This window comes from Balaenoptera musculus, chromosome 11 (assembly GCF_009873245.2).
Source record: "Balaenoptera musculus isolate JJ_BM4_2016_0621 chromosome 11, mBalMus1.pri.v3, whole genome shotgun sequence".
NCBI lineage: Eukaryota > Metazoa > Chordata > Mammalia > Artiodactyla > Balaenopteridae > Balaenoptera > Balaenoptera musculus.
The window spans coordinates 72,710,474-72,733,545 of record NC_045795.1 but is presented as its reverse complement, the minus strand read 5'-3'; the positions used below and the strand labels follow the sequence as shown (position 1 = coordinate 72,733,545).

Sequence of the window (23,072 nt, the reverse complement as noted above, 5' to 3'; positions counted from 1 at the left end):
AAACGGTCCCAAAAGAAAGCCATGGTCACTCAGTGCTTCTTAATTATAATTCCTGCATTTAAATCCTTGGGCCAAATTCAATTAAATTAGATAAATATATTTGATAAACCCTTGTTTACAAACCCTCCCATCACAGCCTAGGTAGCTTCAGCCACACTGAAGGACATTTACAGGGAAATCTGAAACAATCAAGCCTCATTTCCACGGAGCACAAATCATAAAAATTTGCCCCTTGCTTTACATGTTAGAATCTCATTTAGTCCTCACATAAACCCTATAAAATAAACATTGGGGCTTCCCTGGTGGTGCAGTGGTTGGGAATCTGCCTGCTAACGCAGGGGACACGGGTTCGAGCCCTGGTCTGGGAGGATCCCACATGCCGCGGAGCGACTGGGCCCACGAGCCACAACTACTGAGCCTGCGCGTCTGGAGCCTGTGCTCCGCAACAAGAGAGGCCACGGTAGTGAGAGGCCCGTGCACCGCAATGAAGAGTGGCCCCCGCTTGCCGCAACTGGAGAGGGCCCTAGCACAGAAACGAAGACCCAACATAGCAATCAATCAATCAATCAATAAATCTAAAAAATAAAAAAATTAAAAAAAAAAACATTGTTATTCGCAGTGTGAGGATGAGGAAACTGAGGATCAGATGGACTGAGTGACTTGCCATTACATGGATGGATCCTGTTACCTGACAATTACCTGCACAGGTCGTCCCTAGAAACTTACCTGAGCAAATATCTTTAAGGGAGCTTTGCCGGCATCCTTAGGATCCACGGTGAACTCGGCCAGATTGTTGACAATGCACCCAGATTTCTCCAAACCTGGCCCGTATGCTTGAACCTGGGGCAAAGGACCAATAGTGATTCTCTTTCTGTGTAATGCCCTAACTACGCTCCTATCAGAAGACTGGTGACCAGGGAATGGGAGAAAAGGAAAACAACTGTGTCTGGCTTCACAGTACCTACGTAATAGGATGGTTATGGGAAGGAAAATGCTAAAGTAGGCTGGAACTTAAAAATAAAAACATGCAGGAGAAAAAGTCTGTAAAACCAGGCCCCAAACTGGCCTGTGCTCCCTGCCTTAATCTGTGCAGTAACCGGGGCAGGGACCTCCAGCCATGCCCAGTTTCAATGCTCCTGCTTTGTGAGGGCTCAGAACCTTTCCCACTGACAACATTCCAAAAGTTTGCAGCCCCAGAGAGTAAAGGACCAGCAGTTGGCCAAAGAAGAGCAGCTGCCAGCCTGGACTGATGTCACCCTACGGTCAGCTGTCCAGGTGGGCCAACAGCAGCACACATGGCGGGGGCAAGGGCTTCCTCCTGTCAGCCAGGCTGGCTCAGACCTGATGCTAATCAGCCTGCTAAATGTTTGAGAGAAGCTCTTGCAAACACTGCAAACACTGCTCCAATTTAAGAGAAGGGGAGCTGGGGAGGAAAATTTAAAAACCTCTATCTATGGATCACCTTGAAATAATAACTACAGCAAGTGGCAAGACTGAAATATGATGCTCGGGGTTGCGAGAAAATAGCAGCTTATGGAGCCCCCTCTGTGGGCCAGGCACTGTTGTAAGGGCTGTCTTTATTCACATTACCTCCTTGAATCATGACAGAAACTCTAAGAAGCAGACACTCGTATCATTCCCATTTGATAGAGTCAGAGAGGTAAGTTACGTGCCCCATGTTACAAATGTACTAAGAGGTACTATCAGGCTTCTAATTCAGGCCTTTTTCCTTCCTAAGCTCTCAAAGGCTCTTCTCTGCGATTTCTCCACATGCTGCTCAAGGAAACTCTGTGGGCACTGGGAGGAGTGCCAGGAGCCAGAGAAGAGAGGACAGAGCATGACAAGTTGATTCACCAGATCCGGGTTGCAGTCTCCCGAGGCCGGGTGGATGTAGGCCATGTAGGGACTGTCTCTGATGTCCTCATCGTCACACATGATGTGAACGGCATATTCACCGGGCTCCTTGGGCCAGTACTTGACATCACACGATCCGTCGTTTCGGTCATCATACTCAATCTTTGCCTGGGAGGGGCCTTCAATGGCAAACCCTGGGGGATAGGGTGGGAGGATCCCCCTGGTTACGTGGCGGAAGGTATCTAGTCTGGGTTACTACTAACCCACTCCCTCTGCCTTCCTGAAAACCAAGTGTTAGCCAGAAGATTGAAATCTGTTTAGGTCCCTTTCCCACAAAACCAAGCCTACTGAGTCTTCACTAGAGACAGAAGGTTGGATTTTATACTTTTTTTTTAAACATTGTCAAACAGGAAGGTCAACCAGCAAATCTTTCTGTTGGCAATATGGCAACACAAGCCAAAAGCCTTAAAACAATGCCCATCCTTTGCCCCACCAAATCCACTTCTGGGCTTTTATCTGAAGGAAGTAACCAAGGATGTGTGTAAACAGTTAGATACAAGGATATATATTCAGCATTGTTTTTATAGCAAAACTCTGGAAATAACTAGAGAGCCTAATAGTAGCTATATTGATGCACCGTAATTCCACAGAAGCCATGGGAAATCAAGACATATCCTATATTTGCCTGAGGCAGAAAGATATAAAGGCTACCCCCAGATATTTTTGCAGCAGATCAATATGTGTATGCCTATGTACAGGGAAAAAGTCTGCAAGGATATACCTATAGGTTTAATATTACCTCTAGTCTACAAAGATATACTGGATTGGCCAAAAACTTCGTTCGGGTTTTTCCATAACATCGTACGGAAAACCCGAAAGAACTTTTTGGCCAACCCAATACTAAGATGTTTATTATTTCTCTAAAAGGAAAAATTAAACGTGATTTCCTCTTTTTCCCTCTTTGCTTATTTCTATTAGCTAACACAGAGGTCCTCAAACTTTGGCCGCTGGGCCAAACCTGTCCCACTGCCTGTTTTTGCAGATAAGGAACACAGCCATACTCCTTCACCTACGTATTTTCTATGGCTGCTTTCATGCTACAACGGCAGTCATATAGTTGCGACAGAGAGAATATGACCCGCAGTACTGATATATTTGCTATCTGGTCCTTTACAGAGAGAGAGGTGCTGACCATTGTTCTAAAATGATCATATATACATCAGACGTTTACTTAAAACATACTCAGTTATGCTCCAAAGAGTATTTACTCCCCAAATTTCTAATTTCAGCAAAATTCATTCACTGATCTAAACTAAGGATCAGTCAATAATATCTGCCGTGTGCCTACTATGGTCCTGGCACTGTTTTACACACCACATCCATAAAAGGCCTCTGCCCTCAAGGTGTAGTGGATGAATGAATGCTGGTGCCAGAGGCAGAGGGCAACTGGAAGGTCAGGGGAAGATGGGAACTGCAATTCCACAGCAGTATCCAGAGGTGGCCTCAGATGGTCAGGAGGCCAGGAAGCCCCGGGTAGTGAGGCTGAGAGGAGGCCTCAACACACAGCCTGACACGTAATCCAGGTGCCCTGCAATCTCAGCTCACCAGAAGCTGCTTCCACTCACCCAGAGACCCCACCTCAGAACCAACGGACTCTACCACGAAGTCCGCCGATCGCCCAACAATCCCGCCATGGAGGCCAGGGCCCCATGCACGGACTTTCTGCATGCCTGCTTCAGGGCCAACTTGAACTTCAAAGGGGCTAGAAGAAAAGGAACAGAGGAAGCATTAAAGAGGAGCAAAGAAGGGGCTACATACAGCTATAAGCTCTTTACACATATTCTTTCCACTGGCCTGATACTTTTCCCTGCAGTCCCAATCTCCAGACAAGCCCTTCCTCCACGCAGGTTCCCCCACCATTGTTATGTCAACAATATCATGTAATGGGACTGCTTCAAGTCACACTGCCTTGCACTATCCTGGTCATCTACCTTTTGTGTGCAGGGCTGACCAGACTGTGAGCCCGGGAAGGCTAAGAGAATGCATACTTTTCTATCTGCTGCTTATGCTATAACAAGAAAACTAGGTTGACTAGGCTTTATCTCATACATGAATGAATGTGCTTTAACTTTGGCACAGGAGATCTTTAAAAGTTTGCTTAGATTCTCAGAAACTTATAATATGCCCAGATATTTCTCAAGGTAAACTGAATTTATTCAGAGTTTAAAGTTGCCCCCAGGAAAGCTGGAAAGTATGTGAATGCAGGGAAGGCAACTGAAGCCCACAAGGCGAAGCTGTAGACTGTGTCCCTCGGTTCCTGACCACACTCACGCAGAGGATTTTAATGTAAACCATAGCAGATTTTGCCATTTTATCCATGGCATTCCTGAACAGAGGCACACAGTGAAAGAAGGAGAATCTCAGTATATATAAGGGATATAGACACACAGCCCACTTGCTCTGTATTACTGTTCCTTCTGGCCTCTGCCTCCCACCAGCCCCAAACCGACAGCATTTGATTTAAAGCAAGGCAGCTGAAACCACAGCGACTTTCTGCTGCTTTTGAGAACAGGCCAAATGTCTGTGTGCTGCTCTGAAAAAAGAAAAAAAAGCTTTCAACAAAGCAGCTCTCTTTCCCTCCTGCAGCCCAGGAAGCCGCCACCATGAGTCTGCCCTGGGCCAAGCATGTCTCTGGAGAAGACGCAACTCCAGCTGGAGACTCACCTCTTTGGAATGTGGTGTCCCCCCCATGTGATGGCGATGCTATATTTCCCCGGGGTGCTGGGGTAATACTCAAATGCATACACTCCATCCAGAAAGCCTTTCTGCTTCACCAGCTCCTCCAGACCCTCTGTGGGAAGGAAGCACACCATCTTTCTAATGCAATCCTAGGCTCAGAATAAGAATCCGCAAGATAAGAACAGAAAGACAGCGATATCCAGGGGGCTTCCCTGGTGGCACAGTGGTTAAGAATCCACCTGCCGGTGCAGGGGACACAGGTTCGAGCCCGGGTCTGGGAAGATCCCACATGCCGTGGAGCAACTAAGCTTGTGCACCACAACTACTGAGCCTGTGCTCTAGAGCCTGCGAGCCACAACTACTGAGCCCACACGCCACAACTACTGAAGCCCACGTGCCACAACTAAGCCCACATGCTGCAACTACTGAAGCCCACACACCTAGTGGCTGTGCTCTGCAACAAGAGAAGCCACTGCAATGAGAAGCCCACACCCCACAACGAAGAGTAGACCCCACTCGCCGCAACTAGAGAAAGCCCGCACGCAGCTTCACACAGCCAAAAAAGAAAGAAGCCACCCATCTTAGCCGCCCACAAAAATTGGAGAGGGAGTGAACCCTTACGAGTATTTGGCATGAGGCTGAGGTTAGTATCCCGGTATATCCTTTTCAACTAAAGCCAGATAATGAAAGCGAGAAAGCTCTTGTATGCTGTCTCCAAGAGGACAGGTTTTAGAGGCTACCCCACAAACTCCAGACTGAGCCATCAGGCAGGAGCTTGTTTTATGTTGAGCCCTGAGGTTTGGCTGGGAAAGCCATTTAGGAAAGCAAGAATCCAAGGTCAGAAAAAACACGCCTCCTCAGTCCCTGTAGCAACAAGCCAAGAGGGAGGGCAGCCCCAGAGCAGCCTGACACCAGGTCTGGGCAGTCTAGAACCTCGGCTGCCCTCAGGGCACAGCCTGCCCCAAAGCTCGGTGCTCTGAGATCAAGCATTAACTTTCTGGAGCTCAGAACACTCCTGCCCCAGCCTGTTAGGAACACAAAGGGTGAGAGCAGTCCTGGAGCAGGAAGCTCAAGATTCCACAAAGCTTGGGAGTGAAACTGCTAAGGCTGCTGCACCTGCAACTAGAAATGCCGAGCTGCTTCTCTGATCTGGGGGAAAACTGGAGGATGGAGTAGATACCCGTCTTCCTGCTTTCTGTCTCCTTTCCCAAGAGACAGCAAGAATAAGTTGTAGGGGCTTCCCTGGTGGCGCAGTGGTTGAGAATCTGCCTGCTAATGCAGGGGAGACGGGTTCGAGCCCTGGTCTGGGAAGATCCCACATGCCGCGGAGCAACTGGGCCCGTGAGCCACAACTACTGAGCCTGCGTGTCTGGAGCCTGTGCGCCGCAACAGGAGGGGCCACGATAGTGAAAGGCCTGTGCACCGCGATGAAGAGCAGCCCCCCGCACCGCGATGAAGAGTGGCCCCCGCTCGCCGCAACTAGAGAAAGCCCTCGCACAGAAACGAAGACCCAACACAGCCAAAAATAAAAATAAATCAATAAAGTAGCTATTAAAAAAAAAAAAAAGAGTAAGTTGGAGGGTGCAAGGCATTCTTCCACAAATGGCATTTATCTACAAAGAAAAGTTAATCTTAGGGAATTATTCTCCTTCTATAAGCAACGATCTTAGTAATTAGGTACCTGCCATCATTTCATCGTCTATAAAATGTAACCTGTAGAGGGAAAATTACTGACTTTGGAAACCGGGCTTGAATTCCAGCTCAGGTGCTTACAAGCTATGTGACCTTGGTCAAGACCCTTCCTCTCTGAGCCTAGGTTTCCTCAAATTAAAAAAACAGGCCACTTCATGTTGCTGTTCCAACTCCATTATTTATTTCTATTCCCAGAAGCCTTAAAATAACATGAGGCTGTCAAGCCACCACTGTTCCCACATCCAGGGCAGACATCATTAAATGATCACTGTTTCCTTCTGCATGGAGCCCTGAGAGTCTCAAATCTTTGACATAGCTCTCTGGGTTAAATTGATCAGAACTGGCTGTGCAATGATCCATGGCTGCAAAGCTGGCCAAAATCATACCTGAGATGGGGAAACAAAGGAGCACTTACTAGGACCCTTTACGGTTATGCCGAGCTCTCCACTTCCAGCAGCTTTGGTGTCAACCTTGAAGTCTGCAGTTTCTCGGATGCGGATGCCTTTTGGCTGTAGGCCTCGGCCGTTGGCCCGGCAGGCATTTGGATTACAGGCTGCAAGCACAGTTTCAACATCAATTCAACCTTTCATTCTTTAGTCTGAGTTGAGCAAGCCAAGGTAACTTTGAGCCACCCGCCAAGAAAATGTTTGCTTTACACAAAGAGTATGCAGCAGCTGTCTGAGACCAGGGGTCCCGTTCAGGGAGCACACCAGGCTAGCAAATAAAGACACAACATAACTTTGTCCAGCCACACTGCACAGGGACTGGGGAAAAGTTACTTTGGCAAAGAAAGCAGGAGAGCACAGCGTGGATTCGCTGGGCTCCTGGTAGTGGCTGAATTCTGGCGTTTATCGTCTTGGTGGTGAAAGAGAGTTAAGACCTAGGGCTGGACACTGTTCAAACATCATTGCCATACTCAAGGGCCCAGTAATTGGGAAGACTGGGTCTACTTGGAAAATGTAGCACTTAAAAACATCTGACCTTGTTCCAAACTTCAGATCAGCCATTTCTAAGTCTAAATGTTGCTGTCTTCCGCAGGAAGAGCCAGAGGATAGCTCAAAAAAAGACCAGATCAACCCCACCTCAGCCAAGGCAGACACACATTTTAGTGCTGTCTGTTACAAGGTCCTTGGAATGTGGGCAGCTATAAATGCAATAATTAGGAATAAACACCACTCTCAATTTGAATTCTAGCTCTAGTTAAAAAACCCAAAGTTGTAAGTCTAAAAATTAAGTACAAAGGTAGCTTCTAACATTCCTTACATAAGAGTTCCACAAAACTGTTCCACGGGGTTTGTCAGAAGGTCGACAAAAGACATCCTTGTGCCCTAGGACTTTTTTGACAACATGATCAACCTTCTCATTAAGTATAGAAATGGGAGATTAATGGGTAAAATGTCACATTGTTCCTTTCCAAATCTGACACTGCATATTTGACAGCTCTCTATACACTAGGGGGGGTCACAAACTCCAGAAGACAAGACTCTTTACTCTATAGAAGGAAGATAGTTCCTCCTCTGGCCCCTCCTCCCTGCAATGTCCTCAGCTGGACATTCCCAAAGAGACATACACACACCCTTGGAGGAGAGATGCTTTTATGTGGCTCATGGATGAGCATAAGGTTATTGGTTTTCCATTGTAAAAGTGATATAAAGCTTCTTTTTTCTTAAAATCATTTAAGTGGAGGAAGGGATGGTACATTAAAAGAAAAACTATTAATTAAATACTAACTAATACAAGTGACAGATGGATACGCCAGAAATGAAAAAGGTAGTCCATGAGCGAGAGGAAGTCAGGAAACACCCTTAGAACTAGGAAAGCTGTTCAAAATTCTTTCTTGCATTATGTCAAAAGGAATTCTGTTCCTGAATACATTGGGTTTCTTTTTTTTTTTTTCTTTGTCAAGGGGAGAAAAGTTGGTCATACCAGAAATAAGTCACAACAGGATGACAGGACTTCCCTTGGAGGGTTTAAATGTGTCTTTAAAAAAAACAACTCATGGAAATTCTGAACATGGGCAACAGTCTCAACATCAAAAGGATAACTGCTCAGTTCATATAAACACTAAATGGAACAAAAGAGCTTGAAGGCAACCACCTGATTTTCCACTATCTTGAGATGTCTTAGTGATGTTTAAATGTAATTAGAGAGTGGGTCTGGGGTCTGGCTGGACAAGTGGTACTAACACCTGCACTATAATTTCCCGAAGTCACAAATAGCACAGGTCCGGTTGACAACTGCAGGCAGCACAAAGAACTGGCATGGAAGCCCCACCAACCAGCCCTTACCAAGCGAGATGCCTCTGGCCCAGTGCTTTCAACTAGGAAGCCAACAGCTTCGGGGTCCAGGCTGGCCCAGAGGCAGGATTCAGAAGAGGAAGCCAGGTCTGCAGGTGCAGATGCAGAGGACAGAACAGGGAGAGGCAAGTATCGGTTAGAAAAGGTAGCAGAGTTGGGAAAAAAAAAAAAAGAGTAACAAAGTCAGAAGGAAACAGTCTAACATTAGAGAAAAATGCATGCTTCTGGCTACAGAGGAAGTTTAACAGCATGGTTAAAGGGTTGACAGAGACCATGGTTCTATTCCTACCGAGGCCTACTCCATAGTCACTGATACCTTATGATACCTAAGTCTTGTGTCTCCACCTGCAAACTGGGGATAACAATAGCCCCTGCAACACACTGGCTGGTGTCATGATTAGATGCAAGTGTGCTCAGTGCCTAGCAGCCAGTAAAGGAGGGGAGGCTGCAGGGCACCAGCAATGCCACTGCTGCTCACATCAGCCACAAACGCCACCTCCTCAAACAGCTTCGGTCCTGTATCTCTCAGGGAGGATCATGAATCCTAGTATGAGTGTTTTGGGGCAGATTAAATAAGTTAATACATAAAGCACTTAGGTCACTGCATGGCTCATAGGAAGATATTAGTATTAATATCTTGAGGACAAAGTAGATACTAGTATTAATGTCTTGAGGATACTTCCTGCCAAAGGGGCCCTGGCAGCAAAGGGACAGGCCTCAGTTCAGTGCTGGGCCCTGACCATTCTCGTGGCCTCACAGCCCAGTCATGCACAGCTAGCCTGAATGCCAGAAGCAGATACGGTCAGCTCCCCTGGCACTCACCTTCCCCGACCTGTACAACGAAGGGACTCTTGGGAATGGTGTCCCCAGCAAAGGAGACCTTGACCACATGGGGGCCAGGCTGCACTGGTTTGTACACACATCGATACACCTGGTTTCCTCTGTCTTCCACGAGCAACTCCACGGCGTTCTTCCCCTGGGGATCTTCCACCTCCACACCAATGTCACCCACGCCAGCACCTAGGAGACAGAGAACATTCCATGAGCCCAAGTCACCCTCTAGAAAGCTCCCTGCTGATGAGGGCAAAAGTAGGTAGAAAATACAAACTGCAGGAGACAGAGAGGTACTCAGAAGGTTCACACCTGGACCTGTTTCCTGGTGGAGGGGAGGAGGGTCATAGCCAACTTTCCTTTTCTCCCATTCTCTATTTTCTACGTTGAAAGAAAGCTGACAATTCATGAATTGTGGTTTATTCATTCCCTTTCTTACCAGCCCCCACCCAGGACCTTGCATAGAATTTGGTCCAGTAGATGATTCGTAAACCTTAGTTCTTTGGAATATTTATTGAGTCAAGTCAGAAATGTATACAGAAATTATTAATAATAATCAAAGTTAAGCTTGAGTATGAGATTTTAGAGAAGAAAAGCTGATTCTGAAAAATCTAAGAATATAACCAACACATTTGAAAAAGCTGTTTTTGTTGTTGGTTGTTCAATTTAAAAGACAAAATGTCAGGCATCCCAAGCCTTCAGGTTCCTGAGGATTATCTCAGGCTTTGCAAGAGGAGAGGTGTTACCTGCTGTGTAGATGTCAAAGTAGGTGGGCTTATTGGCGATGTTCCCAGCAGCTTCCAAGCCTGGACCTTTCGCAGTGACTTTACTGGCGTCTCCCTGGGCCTTGTCGACATTTACTTCGAATGGGCTCTTGGAGATGTGCTGTCCTGCAAAGAGGACTGTGACCTACAAGTGACAGGCAGGTGAGACATCATCACTTCTTCCTGCTCAGCGAGAACACTGTATCAAGCCACATACACCGACAGCCTTCTCTTTCATCCTCCTGATCGTACGCACAAAGGTGCGGGAACCAGGAGCCCTGGGGAAGTGGCCTCAATGGGACTCCCATATGGCTCCACCAGTCACACAGCTGGGCCTGGGACATCACGCCTTTAGCAAATTAAAACACATCAGACATGCCTAAATTAGCCTCTATAGTAGGATATACACAAATACTTATACTTCAATCTCTAGACAATGGATTCTTAAGGCAGCTGCAAGTGGGACCATTGTCTCCCTAATATAATGCACAGTTCTAGGATTTCACACCTAAGAGTCAAAGTATTTTTCAAGGGACCAAGATCATTTTCAGATACATGGATTTGAGACACAGTACAGATGTCCATCTAAACTTTGAGTCAAAGTTCTCATCTTTTAAATTTTAAGGCTATCAGGTTGGGTGGGCCATTGGCCTCCACTATAGTCATCTCGCCTTCTCTGCACCCAGGCTTCGATGTTGACAGAGGCCGCAGAGCACCGTGAAGAAGGATACTTAAGGAAGCATTAAAGACAAAGAACCCACAGCTTAGCAGTTACACTCCAGGCTTGCAGCTACAGTTATTAGTTACCTAGGTGGAGTCAGAAAAATCTTATGACATTGCAAAGAACTTAGTGGAATTCAACCAATCTGCACGCAGTAACTAATGTCTCAAGTCTGATTCAGAGGGATCCCAAATTTTCTACAATGAACATGGATACTTTTATAAACAGAGAGGAAAATCAGAAGTGAACTTAAGAAAACCACTCTTCTTCCACATATAACGAAGCAGGCCCAGAAGGGCAGTCCAAGCAAAGGCCATGACGTCTTATCTTACTTTGTGCAGTCCGGTGACCTTGGGCAGATACTCCACAGAGTATGTCTTGTTCTTATCGCTGTCAGGGGTCACTTGTGCCTAGGACGGAAGATGAGCAACAGTTAGAGGTGCCGGGTGTGAGTGAAAGCATGCTATGCCAGCCAAGGTCCTGCAGCAAGGTGCCAGGCCAGGAACCTGCCTTGGCTATTTTCTGCCCCACCACTCCTGCAGGATGCCCCAGGAGGGAAGCAGCCTGAAGTCACAGAAACAAAATCACACAGCACAAAGGAATAACCCGGTCAGGATTCTCCACTGTCTCCTGGCTGTAACTCTCCAGATGAGAGACACTATGAAGTAATTAATTTAAATCTTTATTGGCCCACTAGTTATTAAGAGCTTATGAAATGCCAGCCCAGTGTCAGGTGCCAAAAATAAAACAAATCAGGCACAATTCCTACCCAGTGGAAGAAACAGACAATATGCCAGTAAACTTAGAACTTCAGTTGGTGCTAAGCACTAGGAATAAAATATAGTCTTAAGGAGGTAAGTAGACAGAAGAAACAGTTACGTGCAAAAGCCCTGAGGGAGGAACCAGAGGATGGTCAGCATGGGAAAAGAGTAGGGAATCAGTATTGTTACTGTATTGTATTTTATCAGTAACAATAGCTAAATCCTTTATAAAATAAAGGATACTTTATTTCATTATATTAAAAATTGTGTCCCTAGGTATGAATTTATATGATTTTTCAAGGCACAACCCTTGGGCAAGTTACTTAAACCTCTGTAAGCCTCAGGATCCTTTTGGTAAAAAGCAGCTTTTGTGGTGAGTTTTAATGAGGAAAATGGAGGCACAGTCCCTGGGCCTGTTACAAACTCCAAAAGCTCCATGGGATGCTGACAGGGAAGGCAGCATCCTCCAACATACCTCCTCTTTGTTCCCTTCTGGGTCCTCGACAAACACCATCACGTCTCCTTGCCCGGCGCTGATGGTGTCCACAGTGAACTTGGCCGGCTGCTTCACCATGTTTCCAGTGGGCTCGATTCCTGTCACAGGTTTACACAAGCACATTACAAGCTGGGCCAGGCCCCAACACAGGCTATCACCCATCGTGTCTCCTTCAGGGAACTGAGAGATGGGACACAGCTCTGCCACTGTCACATGGGAGACGGCGACAAACTGTGATGAGGATAATCAAACAGGTCAAAAACCCTAATTCTGTCCTTTTTTAAAAATTATTTATTTATTTATTTATTTATTTATGGCTGTGTTGGGTCTTCGTTTCTGTGCGAGGGCTTTCTCCAGTTGCGGCAAGTGGGGGGCCACTCTTCATCGCGGTGCGCGGGCCTCTCACTATCGCAGCCTCTCTTGTTGCGGAGCACAGGCTCCAGACGTGCAGGCTCAGTAATTGTGGCTCACGGGCCTAGTTGCTCCGCGGCACGTGGGATCTTCCCAGACCAGGGCTCGAACCCGTGTCCCCTGCATTGGCAGGCAGATTCTCAACCACTGCGCCACCAGGGAAGCCCTGTCCTTGTTCTTTAAGCAACATCCAATTCTGAAATATTCAGAGCACTTAGGTCAAAAGGCTATACAACTGTGAAAATGACGTGGTAACTAGTAGCAGTGGGGCTTGCCTCGAGGGGGAAGACGAATGAAGTGCAGAGAATGGCTCAATTTTTATTAAAGAGCATTTTTTGTTTTTTGTCTTGGCCGTACCACGCAGCTTTCAGGATCTTAGTTCCCTGACCAGGGACTGAACCCAGGCCACCACAGTGAAAGCACCAGAGTCCTAACGACTGGACCACCAGGGAATTCTCTAAAGATGACTTTTTTATTACTTGAAATGTTTTTAAATTGCCTTATTATTTTTTAATTAAACTTTTAATTAAGATGATTGAGCAAATTAATTTGAGATAGATTCACATACAGGTGTAAGAGATAATAATGCCCATTACCCAGTTCCCCAAATGGATACATCCTACAAAACTCGAGTACAACATCACGACAAGGGAACTAACCTTGACAAAGTCAAGATACAGAACATTTCCATCCCATAGGGAACCCTCGTGTTGCCCTTTCATAGCTACCCCCTCAGAGTACTACTCTGTAACCTCTCAGAGTACTAATCTGTTCTTCATCTCTATAATTTTATCATTTCTAAAATGTCATATAAATGGAATCACACATTATGTAAACTTTGGGGATTAGCTTTTTTCCACTAAGCATAATTCTCTGCAATTTCATCCAGGTTTTTGCCTGTATCAGTAGCTTGCTCTTTTTATCACTGAGTAATATTCTATGATATGAATGCACCACTGTTTAACCATTCACCAAGTGAAGGACACCTGGGTTGTTTCCAGCTGTCTATTACTGATAAAGCTGCTATAAACATTCCTGCACAGGGTTGTGTGTGTGGACATAAGTTTTCATCCCTCTGGATAAATGCCAAGGAGTGCAATTGCTGGGTCATATAGTAGTTGCATGTTTAGTTCTTTTTAACACTGTCAAACTGTGCTCCAGAGTGGCTGTAGCATTTTACATTCCCATCAGCAACTTATAAGTGTCTTGTTTTTCATCCTCTTAACTGCAAAAAGTTTCAAATTGTTTTAAAAAAAATTTTTTTAAGTAAAATCCAGTCCTCAGGCCGTTTGTCTATGCAACATTTTGAGTTCTGCTTGAGATGGTGCCCAGGTAGCCTGTAGGACGGAAGCTAAGGAAGCTTATCTTGCAAGAGAGTGAGGTGATCCAGGAGTGCACCCTTCATTGACAGAAAACGCTCACAAACAGTCCAATGCTCGTGTACCATGCCAAGACATCAGCAGATCATACTTTTACAAACGTTTTAAAAGCTTTTTAACTTTGATGGGGTCCAACTGATCTTTTTTTTTCCCCTTTATGGATCATGCTTTTGGTGTCAAGTCTAGGAATTTTCTTCGCCCAGTCCTAGATCTCGAAGATTCTCTTCTATATTTTTTTTCTGAAAGTTTTATAGTTATATGTTTTACATTTAAGTCTGTGATCCAATTTGAGTTAATTTTTATACAAAGTGTGAGACTTAGGCCAAGGTTCATTTTCTCTGCCTCTGGATGTCCAACTGCTATCGAATCCTGTGCGGAAAAGGCTCTCTTCCCTCCACTGAGTTCCCGCTGTGCCTTTGTCAAGACTCAATTGTGCTTATTTGTGTAGGTCTCTTTCTGGGTTCTCGATTCTGTTCCATTGATCTATGTGTCTATCCATCCACCAATATCACATAATCTTGATTTCTGTAGCTTTATATAATAAGTCTTGAGAGCAGGTAGACTGATTCCTCCCACTTTTTTTTTTTTTTCAAAATTGCTTTCCCTACTATAGTTCTTTTGTCTTTCCATATGTTTTACAATAATAGTCTTTTCTATATTTATAAAAAAAAATCTTGTTGGGATTTTAATATCAATTGTGTTAAACTTATATGACAATTTGGGGAGAAATGACATCTTTACTTTTTCAACCCATGAAAACAGTGTATCTCTCCATTTATTTAGATCTTCTTTGACTTCTTCATCAGTGTTTCTGTAGTTTTCAGCATATAACTCCTATCATGTTTTATTACATTTCCACCTATTTCTCAGTTTTTTTTTGAGCAACTGTAAATGGCAAGGTATTTTTAATTTCAGTATCCTCGTGTTCATTCTGGTAGACAGAAATACAATGGATTTTTACATGCCGATCTTAACATCCTGTGACCCTGCTGAACTCATTTGTTCAAGGAGATTTTTTTTGGGGGGGTAGATTTTTTATGGTTTTCTACACAGACAATCATGTCATCTACAAATAGGGACATTTTATTTATTGCTCTCCAATATGTACGTCTTTTATTTCCTTTTCTTGCCTGACTAGACTGGCTAAAATCTGCATCATTATGTTGAAAAACAGTGGTGAAAATAGACATCCTTGCCTTGTTCCCAATCTTAGGGAACACGTTCAGTCTTTCACTATTATAATGTTAGCTGTAGGTTTTTTGGGGTGGCTACTCAAATTTCAAACTGAGGAAGTTCTTCTCTATTCCTCTTTTTTCTGAGTTCTTATCATGGATGGCCACTGAATTTTGCCAAATGTTTTTTGTGTCAATTGATATGATCACGTGATTTTTCTTCTTTAGCCTGTTAATATATGTTGACTGATTCTCTAATAATGAGCCAGCCTTGCATCCCTGGAATAAACTCTACTTGGTCATGATGTATATAATTCTTTCTAAATATTGCTGAATTTTATTTGCTCAGATTTTATTGAGGACTTTTACGTCTATACTCATGAGTGATACTAGTCTGTAGTTTCTTTTTTGGCACTGCCATTGTCTGATTTTGTTATTAGAGCAAAACTAGCTTGATAAAATGAATTGGGAAGTCATTCCCTTCTCATATTTTCTGGAAGAGATTGTGTAGATTTGGTGTTAATGCTTCTTTACATGTATGGTAGAATTCTCCAGTGAAATCATTTGGGCCGAGATTTCTTTCCCAAGATCTTTCAAATTACAAATTTGGTTTATTTAATGGATACAGGACCATGCAGGTTATCTATCTCATCTTGGCTGAGTTTTGGTAGTTTGTGGTTTTTGAGGAAAGTCTGTTATAGTTATCCATATTTTTGCTTATCACGTTCTCTCTTCCTGTTATTCCAAAATTCCTTCTTTCATTGTTTCCTTTCTGTCCAGAGAATTTCCTTTACCAATCCTTTTAGGGGATGTGCCCATAACAAATGATTTTAGTTTTCCTTTATCTGAGAATGTCTTATTTCCACTTCATTCCTGAAGGATATTATCCCTGGATATAGGATTCTGGGTTGACAATTCTTTTCCTTCAGCACGTGAAAAATGTTGTGTCACTTCCTTCTGGCCTCTGTGATTTTTGATGAGAAATCTGTCATTCTATTTTTCCACCATACGTAAGATGTCATTTCTCTCCTGCTGCTTTTAAGCTTGTATTGTCTAGTTTCTTGAAGTCTGTCTAAGATGTGGCTTGGTGTGTGTGTGTGTGTATCCTGCTTGGGTTTAGCTCAGCTTCTTGAATCTGTAGGTTTATGTTTTTGGCAAATTTGGGAAGTTTTCAGCCATCAATCTGTTGAAGACATTGGGTCATTTGTTACTATACCTGGATTTACATTAGGTTTCCAATAAATAACCTAGTTTAAGAAAAATTGGTGATAGATTGTTATATAACAAGATAATGTTCATACCCTGTTAGGTAAGAAATGCAAATTGAAGAAAATATAGAGTCTGAACTCATTTCAGCATAGAAAAATGGCTGGAAAGAAACATCTCCAATTTTTTTTTTTAATTTATTTAATTAATTTATTTATTTTTGGTTGTGGTGTACGGGCTTCTCACTGCACTGGCTTCTCTTGCTGCAGAGCACGGGCTCTAGGTGCACGGGCTTCAGTAGTTGTGGCTTGCAGACTCTAGAGCGCAGGCTCAGTAGTTGTGGCACACGGGCTTAGTTGCTCCGCGGCATGTGGGATCTTCCTGGATCAGGGCTCGAACCCATGTCCCCTGCACTGGCAGGCGGATTCTTAAACACTGCACCGCCAGGAAGTCCCTAAAGATTTATTTATTATTTATTTAATTTATTTTTGGTTGCATCAGGTCTTAGTTGAGGCACGCAGGATCTTTGTTGCGGCGCACAGGCTTCTCTCTAGTTGTCGCGCGTGGGCTTAGTTGCCCTGCGGCATGTGGGATCCTAGTTCCCTGACCAGGGATCGAACCCGCGTCCCCTGCATTGGAAGGAAGGTTCTTTACCACTGGACCACCAGAGAAGTCCCTCTACATTTTTCTTTTGCTTAAAATTTACATAATGATTGGGTCATTTAACAAAAAGATTTAAATATTTATAAATATCCGCTCCATCTAACTCTGACAGCCTGAGGAACGACATACTCTGCACACTGTCCAAAGCCGGGGACTGGGCTTGTCTACCCTGGTTAACCATGGTTGGTTAGAGGCTGAACCACGTTCCACACTCTGTAAACTCCCTTGGAGCTAATGCTTACCGTGCAGAGAAACAACTGTTCCATAGGATTACTCAGAACGAAGCGTGCTGAGGGCTCACTATGCAGTGACTGCTTCATACAGAACACAGGTTTCATTAAAGATTTCTGCTTAGCTCATGGATGCACGCTTTCAACATACCGAACTCCACAAGGGAGCCCACCACAAAGACCTGTTTGTGGCTGTAGATTTACCTCACCCTGGCCCTCTCTCCTTTCAGTTAATGGGTCTCAGTGAATGGATCTGCAAATGCTAAACGGCTGGTAACTGCAACCTGATCAACATCCAAAATAAAATAAAACAGGGACTTCCCTGGTGGTCCAGTGGTTAAGAATCTGCCTGCCAATGCAGGGGACACAGGTGCGATCCCTGGTCCGGGAAGATGCCACGTGCCACGGAACAACTAAGCCCATGGCCACAACTACTGAGCTTGCGAGCCACAACTACTGAAGCCCGCGCGCCTAGAGCCCGTGTTCTGCAACAAGAGAAGCCACCACAATGCGAAGCCTGCGCACCGCAACAAAGAGTAGCTCCCACTCGCTGCAACTAGAGAAAGCCCGCACTTAGCAACGAAGACCCAGCACAGCCAAAAATAGATAACTAAATTAATTAAAAAAGAGTACATATTGTATAAAAATAAATAAATCAATAAATAAAATAAAACAAACCTACCAACCGTTTTAGAAACTAGAAGATGAAATGTTCTCTATGCCTTGGTTCTGCTGGCAGAAATAAAACAATGTGGCCACATAGGAGAGAACAAATTGTCCCTCCCCTTGTCTCATCATGGACAATGTAATATCTAAGGTGCTGCCCATGTGGCCTCACATGTGGCCCTGCTGCCTAAAATGACCATTTTGTCTTCTTACTTAAAAAGAAAAAACAATTAAACACAGAATTACCATATGATCCAGCAACCCACTTCTAGGTATATACCCCCAAAACCGCAAGTAGGGACTCAGATACTTATATACCCATGTTCACAGCAGTTTAATTCACAATAGCTAAAAGGTAGAACAACCCAAATGTCCACTGACAGAAAAATGGATAAACAAAATGTGGAATATGTATACAGTGGAGTATTACTTAGCTTTAAAAAGGAATGAAATTTTGATACATGCAACAACGTGGATGAACCTTGAAAACACCAAGCTACGTGAAGTAAGCCTAACACAAAAAGACAAATACTGTATGAGTCCACTTATGACGTACCTAGAGTTGGCAAATTCATAGAAACAGAAAGCAGAACGGTGCTTGCCAGGGCCTGGGGGGAGGTGGGGATGGACAGTTACTGTTTAATGGATACAGAGTTTCAGTTTGGGAAGATGCAAAAATTCTGGAGATGAATAGTGGTGATGGTTTCACAACACAGTGAATGTATGAATGTACTTAATGACACTGAATGGTACATCTAAAAATAGTTAAATTAGTGAATGTTGTGTTATACGTATTTTACCACAACAAAAAAATGCAAAGAATACACACATATGCATACATATGTGTGTGTATATGTTTCCTACCTAAGTGCATAAAACTTACAAAGAGGCAGATGAAGGAAATGGCAATGACTAGTCACATTCCTTGACTGCAGCAAGAGGTCATTTTCTAGAAAACAGCACCGTGAAAGGAAACGGTTTCACATTAACAATGGGGAAACATGACAGCCAGCGATAAGGTTATTGCAAACAAGCACTTTATGCCTTGATTAGATTCAATCCATTTGACCAATTTTGTTGACAGGAGATTTGGCTGTTTGCAGCTTTTTTGCCTTTAAGGAAGAATAACCTTTCAAATCAGATTCCTTATTCCAGTCACCATCTTTGGTTATAGCTTAGAGAAGCACTTTTAAAGCAAGCGTGGACATGCCAACCTTCAACTGACTGCATTGGGGGGAGGGCTTCAAACAAAGTCCCCAGTCTCCATATAACACAAATGATTGCACAGACCCCACCTCATTGCCAAAAGGACTTCAAATGGCAAGTGGGTCTCTTCCAGAACTATCTGTCCTCTGGTCTAAATCATGCTAAAAAGACAGATGAGAAGGACTTGGATACTGAGGCTGAGAACAGCACACGGTCAGCACCACTGCCCTGATCGTGTGTCATCTCAAGACTAAGCTGATGCTGGGACTTCCTTGGCGGTGCAGTGGTTAAGACTCTGCGCTTCCACTGCAGGGGGCATGGGTTCTACCCCTGGTTGGGGAACTAAGATCCCGCATGCCTCATGGCATGCCAAAAAAAAAAAAAAAAAAAAAAAAAGACTAAGCTGATGCCAAGTAGGGCAATGCTATCTTCAAAGGGAATGAGTAGATAGATAGACAAGAGCTCTGGATGTTTACAAAGTCAATGTCATTTTAAAAAAAACAAGAAAGCGAAAATTATCCTAGATTAAGAGTCTAAGGTAAAATAACAAGCAAATACAGAAAGTGAATCTTAATCAGATCTTGGTTTGTAAAACGAGAAAAACTGTAAAAGACAATCGTAGGACAAGAGAGAAATTTGAATATAAACTGGATATTAGTTGTTACAAAATTACTGTTCATTTTCTTATGTGTGATAGTGAATACTGTGGTTACAAAAGAGGATGTCCTATTCTTACAAGAGACTTGGCTGATGCACTGAGGAGTGAATTGTTACCATGCCAGCAAATTATTTTCAAGTAATTCAACAATCACATACATGCACACACACATACACACATGGGGTGAGAGACCACATTAGTATGTTAAGAACCGTAGATTCTAGGAGAGGACATACAAAATACTTCGTGTGTGTAAATGCTATCCTAACTGTAATTATGAAAAATGAAGAAACAGAATGCACTCTTCTCCCTTGCCACAGAAAAGGGAACAAATTGTATCTTGCTGTACTAATCTTTACCAGAATCCACACTGGGCTGAAATGCAACTGTTCTCTTTAAAAAAGCTGATGTGCTTTAAGTCAGGTGCCAACCAGAAAACCAAATTCCTCGAAATGCCTTTGACCCACTCTAACGTTCTGAGCAGAACACTCCTGGCAGCTGGCTGGGAGATCATAAACAGGATGTCTTAGCAAGGAAGTATCTGCCAGGGGTTAACAATAGCTCCCACTGCATCTGGAAACCTGCAGCAGCTTTAGCATAACCGAAGGAGAAATGAATCAGCAGCCAGAAGACCCAGGCTCCTGCCCCACCCCACTGTGGTAACCTGGGGGACCTCCCCCACCCCCTCCTCCCTCCACCCCGACCTCCCCTTTCCTCTGTGGATTGGGCCTCTGATTCCTCATCTGAAAAATGGGAACAATAGTCCTTTCTTCATCCCAGGGTTACTGCACCCAAGTCACAAAGCAACAAACTCATCAGTCTCCATCACATTAAAGCAGCAGCGTTTCTGAAAGCCTAAATTCACAAGGCAGAAAAAGATGGTCATAAACAAATGGACCTTTAGGTAGAAAACATCTGACAAAGGAGGCCTGGGGTGTCTTTAAGTATGAAGCCTATACATTCTTGATTCTCAATAATCAAGACTAGAGGACAAGCCTCAAATCCAACATGACCAGTGCTTACCTCTGCCATAGGCCCTGGCTTTCTTGGGGTTGAGTTTCGGTTTAAGAGGAGCCCCTGGCTTGAGCTTGGCTTTGGGGAACTGGGACAGGTAAGTCATCACCGAGTGCTCATCCACATCCGGGTGAATAATTTCTTCAGGAGTGATGACCTAGAATAACGACATGGCAGATGAACACCCAGAACATATCACTTTGCAACTACAGAAGTTTTTGCAAAAATCTCTTAAAGCAAACAGTGCTCTCCATAAAGTGAAACTACATCAAACTGGCATGCCAAAATCAGTTGTTTTTTTTAACCTTTTAGAAGTGTCACCATCCCCTTTGGAAGCTGAGGACCCTCTCCAGACAATTCTATACATAATTTCCAGAGGTTCATACCTCCCAACCCTGAAAAAAAAAAAAGGCCACTCACTCCTCTTTCCAGAAAAGATAAGCTATATCAAGTAAGGAAGAAGAAATAAGAACACGTGGAATTAAAGCATATTACCAAAAAGTGCATAGATAAACTGGCCTTTACTTTGCTCTTTTATCCATTGTCTGCATTTCTATTGACTCAGCTACTAATAAAAAAATAAAAATAAAACCAAAAAGAGATAACACAATGACATATTAGATATGTGCTCTTGTAATACACTGAATGTTTTTGTCCTCCCCAAATTCATATGTTAAAACCCTAATCCCTGGTGTGATGGTATTAAGAAGTAGGGCCGGGGCTTCCCTGGTGGTGCAGTGGTTGAGAGTCTGCCTGCCAATGCAGGGGACACGGGTTCGAGCCCTAGTCTGGGAAGATCCCACATGCCGCGGAGCAACTGGGCCCGTGAGCCACAACTACTGAGCCTGCGCGTCTGGAGCCTGTGCTCCGCAACAAGAGAGGCCGCGATAGTGAGAGGCCCGCGCACCGCGATGAAGAGTGGCCCCCGCTTGCCACAACTGGAGAGAGCCCTCGCACAGAAACGAAGACCCAACACAGCCATAAATAAAAATAAATAAAAATAAATAAAAATTAAAAAAAAAAAAAAAAAAAGAAGTAGGGCCGGGCCTCCCTGGTGGCGCAGTGGTTGAAAATCTGCCTGCCAATGCAGGGGACACGGGTTCGAGCCCTGGTCTGGGAGGATCCCACATGCCGTGGAGCGACTAGGCCCGTGAGCCACAATTGCTGAGCCTGCACGTCTGGAGCCTGTGCTCCGCAACAAGAGAGGCCGCGATAGTGAGAGGCCCGTGCACCGCGATGAAGAGTGGCCCCCATTTGCCACAACTAGAGAAAGCCCTCGCACAGAAACGAAGACCCAACACAGCCGTAAATAAATAAATAAACAAACTATTTGTGTAGTGTTTTTGTTAAAAAAAAAAAAAGAAGTAGGGCCTTTGGGGGTAAGTAGGTCTAGATGAGATGAGATCATGAGGGTGGAGCTCCCATGATGGGATTAGTGCCCTTATAAGAAGAGGAAGAAAGACCAGAGCTCACTCTCTCTCCACCTCAGTGTAAGGACACAGCCAGAAGGCAGTTTGCAGCTGTTTGCAAGCCAGGAAGAGAGCCCTCACCAAGAAGTGAATTTCCTGGCACCTTGATCTTGGAATTCCCAAGCTCTAGAACTGAGAAATAAATGTCTGTTGTTTAAGCCACCCAGTCAATGGTATTGTTATAGCAGCCTGAGTTAAGACAGGTCTCAATACATTAAAAGCCATTTAAAAAATAGGAAAGGGGAAATTTTCTCCTGACATTCAGCTTAGGAGCAAGATTTGACCTGTGCTGGACAGGTGGCCTCCCTGAAGGTATCACAGTCCCAGTTCCACCAGCTGACCCAGCCCTTAACAGCACAAAAACTTCTCCTGCCACCAAGAGGTAAGCCACACCTCCTCAGATGAACAGAGGGCTCTGTCTCATGAACAGGTCAACCAAATGCAGATAAACAACATATGTACCCAGCTTCCGCCACTCCATGGTAAAAAAGAAAAGAGGAAACATTCTGATAATTAGCCTGCAGCAACGAAACAGCTATTTGCGTTTGTACAGTCGCCTCCAATACGTTTTGCAAAATGTAGGCTGTACGTTGATTTGGCATTTCTCCTAGGCAGCTCCTTCAACAACTTTACACACTGCCAACATCACATGAACGCCAAAAGAAGATGGGTTTTGGTTTAAGGGGAGATGAAAAACATATCATACCACTTCCTGAGGGCGGAAGAGCCAAGGAATGGGCCTTGGAGAAGAGACATGATGCCAAAACCAAACCAAAGAAATACAGGCAAGATTGTCTACCTCCCAGGGGATCCTGTTACAAATACACTGAACTCAGCTCTGAA

At 44.2% G+C, this 23,072-nt stretch overlaps 1 protein-coding gene across 6 annotated transcripts in view; it reads right to left on the bottom strand.

Moving 5' to 3' along the window:
• The window catches only part of FLNB (filamin B), a 139,558-nt gene that overhangs the window by 55,790 nt on the left and 60,696 nt on the right, over nucleotides 1–23,072 (bottom strand). For all 6 annotated transcript variants that reach the window (XM_036870396.1, XM_036870397.1, XM_036870398.1 and 3 more), the window contains exons 4-13: nucleotides 20,770–20,917; nucleotides 12,135–12,253; nucleotides 11,231–11,308; nucleotides 10,160–10,322; nucleotides 9,405–9,602; nucleotides 6,701–6,838; nucleotides 4,579–4,705; nucleotides 3,480–3,616; nucleotides 1,855–2,048; nucleotides 727–840 (exon numbers count right to left, since the gene is read on the bottom strand). In XM_036870396.1, the coding sequence (XP_036726291.1) occupies nucleotides 727–840; nucleotides 1,855–2,048; nucleotides 3,480–3,616; nucleotides 4,579–4,705; nucleotides 6,701–6,838; nucleotides 9,405–9,602; nucleotides 10,160–10,322; nucleotides 11,231–11,308; nucleotides 12,135–12,253; nucleotides 20,770–20,917 (1,416 nt within the window). The remainder of the gene's footprint in view (nucleotides 1–726; nucleotides 841–1,854; nucleotides 2,049–3,479; nucleotides 3,617–4,578; nucleotides 4,706–6,700; nucleotides 6,839–9,404; nucleotides 9,603–10,159; nucleotides 10,323–11,230; nucleotides 11,309–12,134; nucleotides 12,254–20,769; nucleotides 20,918–23,072) is intronic.